At 40.1% G+C, this 13,021-nt stretch overlaps 1 protein-coding gene across 12 annotated transcripts in view; it reads right to left on the bottom strand.

Annotated features, from left to right (window-relative positions):
- The window catches only part of ADGRD1 (adhesion G protein-coupled receptor D1), a 257,981-nt gene that overhangs the window by 215,417 nt on the left and 29,543 nt on the right, over positions 1-13,021 (bottom strand). For all 12 annotated transcript variants that reach the window (XM_039504723.1, XM_039504722.1, XM_039504714.1 and 9 more), the window contains 3 exons: positions 12,481-12,603; positions 1,678-1,854; positions 393-647 (listed from right to left, as the gene is read on the bottom strand). In XM_039504723.1, coding sequence (XP_039360657.1) covers positions 393-647; positions 1,678-1,854; positions 12,481-12,603 — 555 coding nt within the window. The remainder of the gene's footprint in view (positions 1-392; positions 648-1,677; positions 1,855-12,480; positions 12,604-13,021) is intronic.

Genomic DNA, 13,021 nt, shown 5'->3' with positions numbered 1-13,021 from the left:
AATATTATTGCTATTTCAGGCACAAAATGAAGGCTTCCCCAAGACAGTCATAAGATTGACTTTTTTTAAAATAGGTCCCTTTGCTGTTGTGACATTAGTTAAAAGGAAGTGGCTTGGTTGTCCTAGCAATGTTTGGATTCTGCTGAGGTTTTCTTCCAGCCAATAGATGAGGTGAGACTTAGAGGGTGCCGTTTGGTGACACGTCTGAGGGGCTGTGCCCCAGGGTGAGAAACAAACGCCTCCCTTGAAACCGACAAAGTGATTCCTATGAACATTTATTCCTCTAAACATTTATACCTGCAGATTATCGGCCATTAAGACAGCTGGTTTAACAGCTGAACTTTTAAAAAAAAAAATCAACATTTATACAATCAGAATAGGCTCCCACTTACCGATAGCAGCTGTAAAGTATAGTTCAATTTCCTTGGGGGTGAGTGCTCTTTCCCATATGATAAACTCATCAAAAGCCCCGTTCACATAGCGTTTGCTCTGATCATTCTCTGTCCCTGTCAGCAGATTTGCATTGGGGTCCCCATAGCTGTAGGAAACTTTCCCATTTGGGTCAGTGGTGTTTAGAGTTCCATTGACATAGACTTTCAAACCTTCTTTTGATTTCCACGTGAAGAGAATATGAGTCCAGTAAGGACCTGTAAAACATTAAAAAACTCTCTGTAAAATCCATGAATCAACCTCATTTACAGCCTTTCCTGTTCAATAAATTTTAGTTAAAATGCATTTCATTTGTGCAATGCAATGGAGCTATAAAGGAAGTGTCGACACTGAATTATGGAGCAATGATATCATGTGCCTTACTCTTTATTCATAAGGGACAGTCCATACTTTGGCAGAACCCCTACTGGCTTCAGTGATATTTTGCCTGAATCCTTCCTCAGGCTCATTGCAATTACATAAATTAGACTATGGGCCCAGATCTAAAGTCCTTATTCCATCCTATCTCAGGCAAAACTCCCACTTCAGTGAGGGCTGCATAAGGACTTCAGGACTAGAGAATATGTAAATAATCCCTGTGACAATTATTATAACTACATACATGCAACAGCTTTCCTGGCAAAACACTTTTACAAACTATTAAACATCACAGCTACAGAGGAGTGCCCTTTTCTAAACAATAGATCCCATTACTTCTCAATTAGTAACCTGCATTCTGGATCAGAAGACAGAAATAAGATATTCATTTTAAAATACATTATTAATAATCATGCAAATACATTTCCAGGACTTCATTCTTACCATACAAATGGCCAACATGTATCATATAAGCATGGAATGCTTACCCAAAAGGGTTACCAGAGAGGTTTAAAATTAAAGAGAATGGGAAGTTGGACTCCCAGCTTACAAATGCAACTCCAAAGGCTTCATCCTGCACTCCTCACTCGCTCTTTTTCAGGTAAACCCCTATTCTTCCACTGATGTCAATAAGAATTTTATTTCGCTAACGACTGGGGAATGCAGGATCCCAGACCCTTGGATGGTGACTTGAACAATGTCACTGACGTTCTAATACCTGCTTTCTCTCTTGGAGGATGGATAGGCTTCACTTCCCATCTATCCACTTACTTCCTCATTTCTCATCTTTTCTTTCTATCCAGATAAGGGAGCAGTGCTCATCACTACTTTATCTCCATTCTGAATCCTTGAGAATGAACTGAACTTTACCTGGGGGACTAAAGCTTGCCTCCCACTTCATTGAATTCCCACGGGCATAAAATTCCAGAGAGCCTTCATCTTCACTTGAGCAGATTTTGAAACCACTGGAAATGACCTGTCCACCATAGGCTGGGGGAAAGTTAGCCTGCTGCTCCTGAGTCTTCCAGAAAAAGGAAAATGTTACTCCTAATGGAAGCAAATGAGAGAAGAGATGTTGCTAATGAGAAACAGGTGGGATTAAAAAGCATCAAACATCCTACAGTAGAGTACACACAGCAAATATGCACGTGGGGGCAGCTCTTCAGAGGGCATCAGTGGGGCTATGACCGCTTTGACGGCAATGGAGCGATGACAGTTTACACCAGCTAAGGATCTGCCCTTGTTTTTATAACAAACTGGCACATACACAGCACACAATAATACCCATTACTATCCAAGTATCCAAACTTTGTCATAACTACAAAAATAGATTGGCCAAGCTAATATTTTTAAACTTTTAAAAAAATCATAAATGAGGAGCTGGTTATGCTACAGTTCTTACAGGTATTGCACCTGTAATCCTATGATCATCATGCCTCTTCCCTCTGGTTAATGCAGGGACCAGAGCATCAGTGTGATGGGAAGGGATACTGTCTTACAGGAAAGGATACCGGCTTTTACAAAGCCATAACCAGAAACCTTTATTTTCTCCAATCTGAGATTCTCAACTCAGCACAAAAAATCAAGCATTCCCTCCTGACTACAGGTGTGATCCTACAAACAATTGCACATGTGAGTAGCTTCACTCACAACTAGTCCCTCTAAGTTCAGCGGAAGGTTTTGGAATATTCTTGTACTGTAAAATTGCACAAATCTTCACATTGATAACTGTATTTCTTTAACAAAGGTGACCTACGAATGCTGCTTGAATGGTAAACAGCAAAGGAAGCGTCCTTCACAGCTCAGCACTGCAGTAAAGAGGCTCTGTAGACAGACAGGAGCAATTAAAAAGAAAGTGGCTAGACTAACTGCTTCCTAAAAACATGTGTCTTGGGGAATAATGGCATGCAGTGCTAAGAAGAATAAAACCTAAGGCAAGTGCACACAAACAAGATACCGGACTGGAAGGAGACTTGCTGTGTGCAGTCAAAACATCTGCCTGGATGATTTTAGTTATAGTTAGCGGCAAGTATTTATAGGCTGACTAAATAAAACAGAACTTTAGGCTATCCAGTAGCAACATGGGAGAGTAACCCAGCTGAGGTCGGAACCCAGCAGTTAGAAACCTATAAACATTCTATTGCACACTATCAGACTATCCGATTCTTATTAGTGCTGGGGAAAGCTCAGGCAAACCTAACCCACTGCAGTGTTCAAAAGCCCTCTTTCCCCCAGCTGCCTGCATTCAGTGCTTTGATGGGGTACCCCACAGAAGGCATGAGGGGGCTAAAGGGGTTCAGTGAGCCAATTAACCACCTAGGCTGCACCTGGAAGAGCAGCCAGGGAGCAAGGAGCACTAATCAGAGATGATGCTCAGCTGGAGAGGAACAGGAGGGGCTTGGGTAAAGCCCAGTAGCTGAGAGTAGAAGAGGGATGTGGTCACTCTCAGGGTGAGAGAAGGCCACATAGGAAGTAACCTAAGGCTGCATTCGTAAGGTTTAGGACTGTGCTGACCATGTCTGCTTGTGTAGGGTCCCTGGGTTGGAACCCCATGTAGAGGGCAGGCCTGGATTCCCTTACCAGCCACTGGGCAGTGGTGCCATTAAGAGGCAGTGAGCAGAAAGACTGCCTGGGACAGTGGGTCTCAAGAGACTTTGATACCCTGGAAGGGGAGAACTACAGTGAGCTGGCTGGCGGGCCAAGCCACGAAGCAGGAGCAGCTGAGGAGTGAGACTGCAAGAGCTAGACTGGAGTAAGCTACTGAAGTAAGGGGTGTCGGACTGGCAGAGGTAATCCCAGATGCAGCCAGAAGTAGGCACTTCAGTGGGGAACAGAGCACCCTATGACAAGTTATTACAAAAGTCCTAATATTCCTGTTGTCATATGGGTGTGTCTGAAAAAGATACGGACTGTTATTGCCGTGTGTGTGTGTGTGTGTGTGTATGTATATATATATATATATATATATATATATATATATATATTTATTTAGCCTCTTTAATCTAGTTTTAAAAAAAAACAACACACACACACAATGAGGAGTCCTTGTGGCACCTTCGAGAGTAATGCTGACTAACATGGCTACCACTCTGAAACCTATTTAATCTATCTTTGTCTGTCTGTCTAGGTCCTTTTAATGGCACCCAGCACTACATAGCAGCTGAGCATCATTCCCAATGTGTCTTACACATTTATATAGAAGAGTCATTTTACCCACCACTAAAATATTAGCTGGCTCTCACCAGCTTTCTAGCTATTGATCAGTATGCAAACAACACCAGCCTGTGTTTGCCAAATCTCTGTCAGCATAAGCCGAAGCTTCTGAATGCAGTTACCCCCAGCCCAAGGCTCACTTCAGCTGGCTTCAAGATCTGATGCAAAATGCTTTGAACAGCTCTAGTCAAGAGCAGACTTTGATTTCATGTCTCATCTGAAAAGTAGCTCCTGCAAGACACTGCGCACTCATAAAAGGCTGAGGCATTGATTCAATACTAACTTGGACAATAGAGTCACCTGCTGAAAACACCATACCAATTTGGGTTTCCCTTGGATGTCTGCCATCTAAATACTGACCCTACTTAGTGTGTAAGATCATAGTCCTTTCACCTTGGCTTACCACACATTTTCCCAGAGGTCAGCTATGTCTATCTATTGTAGGGAACTCCCACGGCTCTTTAGTCCAAGGCTAACACCTGAGCTACCAAACCATCCAGTATATGCCATATAAGCACCATGAAAAAGCATTATAGCTCAGGAGTTTAGAATAAAACCTTAAATGCACTTTATCGCTTTTTGAACTGATGAACCTAAAAGTGAAACTAAATGAGCTCATTGTAAACCTCGTCATAAAAATGCACACAGAATTTAGGAAAGTAATTTTGTCCAAATAGTTGGACTGCATATAAAAATTCCTCATGGTCAAATATAAATGACATCCTGTCTTGACAGATGTCTGTAATAACCCTGGGCAGGGAGCCCCTCCACAGCTAAACAAAACAAAATAAAAAGAAATAGATAGGAGGAGAAGGAATGGGAGTGATGAACTATAGAGCTTTGTCACTTACAACAGGCTTATTACTTCCAATAACATACTTAGGACTTCCCCAGATCAAAATCGTCACAATGTCCTCAGCTCAGATGAGAGTTGAGCTTCTCCTTTAAGGAAGGTGCCTACATTTTTATGCACCTTCATTGCTTGTCATGTGTTGCTTCATGGCCTTATCAGCGGGGAGCAAACAACAACAAAACCAAAATGTACTACTGTCCTCAGGGACATTTCTATTCTATTTTATTCAGGGTCAATACAGTGCTAATCACTGTAGTACGTGACAGCCTTCCATTAGTGCATTAAGTTATGTGATTAACATCTGTCATGTACTGTAGTACCGCACTATGTTAAAACTAGAGAACCAGCAGAGTCTACACAGACCAATTAATGCACAACGTTAGTGCAGTTTAGAAATCATACCCCCATAGTGCGCACAACCCTACTGTGTAGACAAGCCCTGAGACAGATTTCAGTTATTGCTTATGTTCTGCACCAAAAGTCATCAGCTTTAAGGATCTGGGAATTCCACTAACACCTCTTGATTTCAGGTCATGTAAGTCCTCCTACTCTAAGTTTGTTTCTTCCCCCTTTAAGATTTTAGTTAGGATGAACCAAAAAAAGGTAAGACAAAACTTCTCCAACACTGTAGAGTTTAGCTTGGTTTTAACCCCAAATCAAAACACCCTCCCCGCCCCGAAATTTCCTAGGAGGAAGGACTAAATGTTCGCACAGACCTGTCCCAGGTTTACAAACCTCCATGAACTTTCTGGTGACCTGGGGCAAGTTCTGAATTCACACAGCACTAGCCAGAGCCCCACAAGAATACGGGTAGAGCAATGGAGCCTACAACATAATATAGGCTGAGATTCTTTTAGAATTTGGATGCCCAATTCCCATTACAACTAATAGGATTTGGGCATCCAAATCCCCTGGGGCAGCTTTAAGAATCTCAGCCATAGTGTCTAATATTATTAGAAGAGTCATGCATTACTGTAGGTGCTGCTTGGATTAATGCTGCTAATATCCAGCTGCCTGTGTCTCCAACTCTGCATTCCCCCAACTATGGTCCTTGAGCAAATGTATTATGAATGGTGAGAAATTCAACATTGGAGAAACTTTCCTTCACTTTGATAGGCTCTGGCAGGAGAGAGGTTAGGAGAGGGGATGAGAGGATTGTCCAGTGGGTAGGGCACTAGCCTGGAACTCATGAACCTGAGATCAAGGCCCCGTTCCACCACAGACTTCCTGTGTGACCTTGGACAAGTCACTTAGTCCGCCTGTGCCTCTATTCTCTATCTGTAAAATGGGGATATTAGCATTGCCTTGCCTCACGGGGGGTGTTGTGAGGATAAATACGCTAAAGATTCTGAGGCGCTCCATTACTAGGATAATGGAGATTATATACCTACCCAAGGTAGATGCACACAATTGCCTGAGGACTCTAAATTTTGATGAGGAGAAGTTTCATCAGGCTGAGACAAGGTGCAGTGTAAATGTGGCAGCTCTTATCCAGGGTCTGATTTAAGAAGATCAGGTGTCAGTTATGGTCAGGGTTGGTGGTTTTCGTATTAATCTGAGTTATGGTATATTGGCTGATTGCAACCTTTCCTATTGCATTCCCACCTGGTAACTGAAAGGCGTTCTCTTGTGAAACTGCAGTTGGATTACTCTCTTGTGCAACCTTTAAGGCAAAACTTAGAAATAGAGTTGGTCAGGAATTTTTCAAACTATTTTTTCACTGAAAATTGCTGATTTGTCAAAAAAGAAACCATTTCCAAACAAGGTCACTATTGACAAATCTCCCAAGTAGAAAAAATGTTTGGAAAAAAGTTTCAAAAATTTGTCAAATATCTCATTTTGACATTTTCAAACTGGAAACTTTTGGGTTTTTGAGTTAAAATGACTCTTTCAAAATTTTAATAAAGACTAAAAAAAAAGGATTTTAAAAAAATCAAAATTGAAAAGTTTTGATTGCCCCAAACCCAAAGTTTTTTCATTTCAAAAAAGTGCTCAAGAGTTCATTTTTTTCCTCTGGATTCAGGATAAGAAAACATTTTTTTGACATCTCAAAAATTTTCATGGGATTGGAAAACCATTTCCCACCCAGCTCTACTTAAAAGCAAATCCATACAAAGGTAACCAATGCACACTGAGACATGTTTATTGTATCTTAAGAAAGATGTCATTTTGGACAAAATTACAGCCTACCATTGCCAGAGGTTTAGTTTAGTTTAGGGAGGCATGAAGACCTCTCCTTTAGAAAAGGTTGTTTACCCACTGCTGTGGTTCAATATTAACTACTTATGCAATTCTTCTCTTCACATTTTTATCTTCAGAATATTTCAGTATTTTATGGTTTTAATGTTCTTGTTTGTGAGGTGCTGGGAATGGCACCATAAAAAATAAAATTTACTCTGATTATTATATTATAGTTGTAGAAATAATGTGATTTACTGATGGTTTTATTTCCCCCGGTATGAAAAATATAAGAAAGATATGGTATTGTGTAAAGAAATATGCCTGCAGCAGAATATTGAATAACCTCTACTCTTCCATTTTCAGGTAGCAACTAAGTATTGACTGTTGTATGAATTTTTACCATTTTTTAAAAGTGGTAACAGTATTTGCTATACACGCTAGTATGAATAAATCTTGTGTCATGTCTTGTCAGTAACTTAAGAATGGCCTAAATTAACAAAAGCAAGTAAATTCAGTATTAACACTGCCACTTAACTTACCCATTAGGCTTAGGTATTGCAGAAGTTACACCGTATAAAAAAAATCACATGCACCATTCCACATTGATGAAAAATGCATTGAAACTGCAGGGATCAATCTTACAGCTGTTTTGTTCATTCATGTAACATTTTCAATCTTTTTCTCTAAATCATTACCTTGATTGTACCAGATAATTTGTGACTTGCACCGTAATTTTATTTGTCATTTTAATCTTCTACAGCATCAACATACTGTGAGGGCTCTAAAATATTCTCAGTGGAAAAAAAGTGCTGAGAGGAGACAATCAAGCAATAGATGGACAGACAAGTGAAAACACCCGAAAGATGAAAACCACCATTTGTTGTTGTTTAATTAAAAAAATACCCTTTGGAAAAATTATAAATATTGGGGAAGCACTGAAATGTATTGCAACTATTATAAAACTTTTGCACTCTGTAGATTTAAAAAGGATATGGGTAGTATTGCCAGCTACAGGTATTCAAAAATCATAAGGAACAGACCCTCAAAAAAAAAATCAAGAGATTCGTTAAAATAAAGTTTTGGGTTCTTTTATTTGCCTTCTAGTGTTTGATCCTTTACGAGTCTCATTTTCAAGCTTTTCTCTCCAACCTCAAAGGCTAGAATTTTTTTTTAAATAATGAAATATGAGATTCTGATGTACTGTATTCACACAACTCCAGCAGCTCAGGCTTTAAGAAAAGCATCCAATATTGCAAGATTCATGGTAAAAATCATGCAAGTTGGCAACATGGAAGGCCACAAAGCATGCTAGGTGCTTTACAGACCAAAAAAAAAATAATAATCCTGTGCCCTGAAGAGCTTGCAAACTAAAGGCCAATGGTAGTAAGTGTTTGCGGAAGCAGGCAAAGTACTTCCATCAGATTACCAGCCATATAGTACTTACTACACGAATAAACTATGTGTAAGATCTGTCCCTGAGTATAGAAATCATGGGAGGGATTTTCAAGAGTGCTCAGCACTGGCTTAACCCTGCTCCCAGGGCATGTCTACATTCCAAATTACAAGTGCTTCTGAAAATCCCATCCAACATTACTAATTAAAACAACGGACATAGAGAAATAGAAAGGAGGGGCAAGGGTTACCACAAAAGATGATGTTGTTTCCTTTGGTTAGTTAGGCACCATCCTAATGGTTCTATATCTTTTTTCTTTCCTGTATTAATAACTTACAGGCTGAATCATACCCCCTAGACCCTGCATGGAGGAAGCCCACTGCATACAGATTTCCCACTAGCCTGTTGGAGGGAGGGCGTCTGGACACCCAGAATTGTCAGAAAGAGGCATGGGAAACGTTGAACAATGTCCCTGGCCTCCTATTGATTCCCTGGGATCCAAGCAGATTCTTGGAGATCCATGTGGTCTGAGGGCGAGCCTGAAGCCTGTTTTGTGGGGAGTAATCAACCCCCTCTGCACCTGATGGAATGAATGCGGAGAAATATTGGGGGGAAAAAGCTTACTGAGAAATCTTCCCTGTTAGCATCCTCCTGGGTTTTCCTGCTGGGGGGGGTGGGGGGTGATGAGCATTGCCAATGATAGTATTTGGAAAGTGTGGGGGAGGACTGTAGAGGTAAGGGTAATGAAAAGAGGTTGGTGATCTGGTGGGAGGAAAGAAAGAGATAGGATTTGTGGGAGAAAAATAAGCAGAAGGGAGGAGACCTGAGAAAAAAGAAAGGTGTTGCTCAAGATAAGAAGAAGAAGGGAGCAGGGCATAGGGAGCAGTGGATAGTGAGATAAGGCAGCAGAGAGAACAGTTTAGCCTGGATTGGGCCCACAATCTGTGAAGTATTTATTTAAACCACACCCCACCAACCCTATAACTACATCTGGCAAATATTTTAGCTGTCTGTTGACAGTTTTTTGAATTCAATAACCAAATACAAAAACAAAAAAATTAAATGTTATATCACAGCTGGAAAAAACAGAAGAGGAGGTTGTGAATGCCAATGGCTTGCAGCTATGGCAAAGCCTCTAGCAGCCTCTTCAGTGTCTATGAGCCATGGAAGTTGATCTTGCATATTGTACATAATGTATATTAAAAAAAGTTCATTTGACTCATAGGCTACATGATTTTAGGCAAGGCTGCCTTGGGTAAATTCTTCCCCTGGAAACTAGGAGGTATTTTTATTAGCTATTCAGGGGATGGAAACTAACCCACAATAACTGGCACCGAGTTAAGGACGCCATGTGGAATTGTGTTATCCATCCTTTTATCGAAGTGCAAGAGTTTAAAATGGGGTATTCACAGTATTGGGTAGGGATACAGGGGAGGTCAGAACTATCCTGAAATGCAAAAATAAGGGGCCTGTCGAGCATAGCAGGGCCAAAGTTTCAGCCTGGCTTTGGTTTATTTTGTGTCACTATTGTTTGTTCATTTAATAGAGGGCCTTTCACAAACCTCAGATTACAAACAATGGGACATCTTCTACTCTCATTTACCCAGTGTAAAGCCAAAGTAATGCAATATAGTCTTCTGTGGAGTTGCTCTGGATAATGAAACTATTTATCCAAGGATAATTGCTCATAGAAAAACTGCCAACATTCACAACAAATATTATTTACAACCCTTTATTCAGAGACTCACAGGTTTTAAGGCCAGAAGGGACCATTAATCATCTAGACTGACCTGTATAACACAGGCCATTTAATTTCACCCAGTTTTCCCTGCTCCAGCAACTGCTGCTCTGCAGTGGCCTGTTTGGCTCAGGGGGATTTACATCAATGTAACCAAGTGCAGAATTGGGCCCCGAGTACATATGTTACAGAGATAACTTCACTTCCCCTGCCAGCAAAATCCCAGCTTCAGGCTGAGATGTAGGGATCCTATTCTGCACCCACAGAAATCAGTTAAAAATTCCCATTGACTAATGGTACACATTGGCAGCACTAGCAACACAACACAACTGTATAGGGTCAAGAAACAAAAAAGAAATCCATTGAAAGCAGCTGAAAGGGAACTTTAGATGGGAAGATAATTAAACATATTGGCAATTGGTATAAGCTATCCTACCCTTAACCACTCTGAGTCCATATTAACTGACACCTTTATTCTTTTGAGAAGTGTTTTGGGATCATTAGTGGATATGACCTTGTTTTTACATCTCATCCTAAAGAAGTCATCTGCAGCCGTGCAATACAGATCTCTGTGAATAACTGATTTTTTGGTTCATTGGCAATTCCAATAAATAAATAAATCAGGGGGAAAAATTGGTTTGGGACTAATTGAATTGAAATTTTTTTTGACATTTCTGGTGAACAAATGTCTGGTCAGCAAAGTGTTAGTTTCCAGTCAAATGAAAATCTCAAAAACAAAAAAGTCATTTCTAAAAATGTAACACTTTGCCTTCACAGGATTTCTCCCCCACCAACCTCATTCTTGCCACAAACAATTTGGCAAAACCAACACACACAAAAAAATCACAAAATTTGGGTTTCCAAATCTGCATTTTTTTCCAAAAAATTTCACCCAGCTCTCATGCAATGTCCTGTTGGGATATTGATTTGACTCTTATTCAGAGGGAAGAATTACATCTTTTTAATTGCCAGCACCACTATCTGGCAGCATCTTGGAGATATTTCATCCAAGATGCCAGTCCAGCTGGCCACATCCAGCTCATAGCTTGAGATCTAACACAGTCTTTGCTGGATGTGGCTCAGCTAAAGGGCATTCAGGAGGATTCATAAGGAGGCTATTAAAAATACACAAGTTAATTCTAAACAATATCCGGGGAGGCAAAATCCTTGTGTTTGTTTTTTGTTTATTTGGGTTTTTTAGGTCTGGCAAAACAACAAAACAGGGAGGGGTGGAAGGAAACCATGTTTTTAGACTTATTTCAGAGAACAGTCCCTAAAGCTCCAAGGCCATTTATCTGCCAGTCTCTTAGCCTTTGCAAGTCACTAACAAGAAGTAAATCAAGAGAGCCTTTCCTCAGTCTTGGCTTCTCCACATGAACTAATCAAGTGAAACTCACAATATGCATCAGAACACTCCTGCCCTTTTTGTGCATCATGCCATTCCTGTCTCTCGAGTGCACTACAGCGAATAAGTAAAATCAGCAATGACCCATCCGATGTAGAAATCACAGATAGACTATTTAATTTTTACTAAGAAAACCACTACTTTTTGAGCAACAGATGTAGCACTCCATAACTCAGTACTACAGCTTTAGGATCCAGTCCTACACCCAGTGATGATAAAGGCAAAATTCCTCTTCACTGTCATGACTAAAAGACCAAGTCCTTAGTCACTAGCATGCTGAAGAGCACCCATCTAAATCTGAAAAGCAACCTTTGGTAAAGGGACCTCATACACTAGTCTCCTAAATTTGAAACCAGCAAGACAGCACATCTGTTTGATATGCTGCAGTGCTTGCAGGAGCATTTCTGTTCTAAGGGACATTGTTTTGGAACACAGGAGGCCTGATTCTGCTCTCACAATAATCAGTTAGACGCTGCCTAATTCCATTGATTTGAGCGGAATTACTCCTAATTTAAACTGGTATGCGTGAGAGAAAAATCTATGTGGATTTGTTTTCATATCTAGCTGTAAACTGTTTTAACTCAATAATTGGCAAAGTCAGAAATTAGAACTTTAGAGAGAACTTCCATTGGCAAAATAAGGACCTTGTGTTAACTACTTACACCTCATAACTTTATGTTCCCTGTGTAATAATTAGAGCTGTTTTTAACAGTTTTTTTCAGAAAAAAAAAAGGGCTTTAAAAATAGCTGACACCAGTTCCCAGAATATCTTGAGGCGCCTAGGTTATCTGTCATCCAAGTACAGATATGGCCCAACTCTACTTAGCTAGTGACATCTGATAGGATTACAGCATAACAAAAACAAACAATAATGATGGCATAGCACTCACCTTCAGGTCCACACATTTCTGGATTACTAATGCAAGAGTTTTGGGAGTTTCCAAAGATGAGAAAGGTAACTCTTTTTGGTTCAGTGAGGTAAATTCCCTTGTTGACCATTCCTTCTACAATATCTAAAGGAAAGAAAATTAAAATATAGTCCTTTAATGGTCTCGTGTGCAGACAGCTTCTTGGGACATGACTCAAATGACTCAAGCATTTTTAATATGTTTATCTTTCTATCCCCCTTTTTCAGGATAAAATTAAAAAAATACAGCTTACAGTCTTATTTATAGTCTATAAGAATGATATCTATCTGCCCTCCCCAATCCCCTGTTCAACTAAATCATCTGTATAGCTGAACCAGCAGAGCCAGAAATTACTACTTGAAAATAGTCTGAGTGAAGTTTACATATTCCAGAGTTCTGAACACAAGCAGCACTTAGGTGTTTTTTGGCCTATTGTTCAGAAGAAGAACTAAATCAGGAAATTCTTCTCCACCCTCCCCAGGAAAATTTTTGACACTTATTTTCCTCCCACAAACATTTCTGT

This window comes from Mauremys reevesii, linkage group 18 (genome assembly GCF_016161935.1).
Source record: "Mauremys reevesii isolate NIE-2019 linkage group 18, ASM1616193v1, whole genome shotgun sequence".
In the NCBI taxonomy this organism is placed as follows: Eukaryota; Metazoa; Chordata; order Testudines; family Geoemydidae; genus Mauremys; species Mauremys reevesii.
The sequence above is the reverse complement of the archived record's forward strand: the minus strand, read 5'-3'. Positions and strand labels throughout refer to the sequence as shown.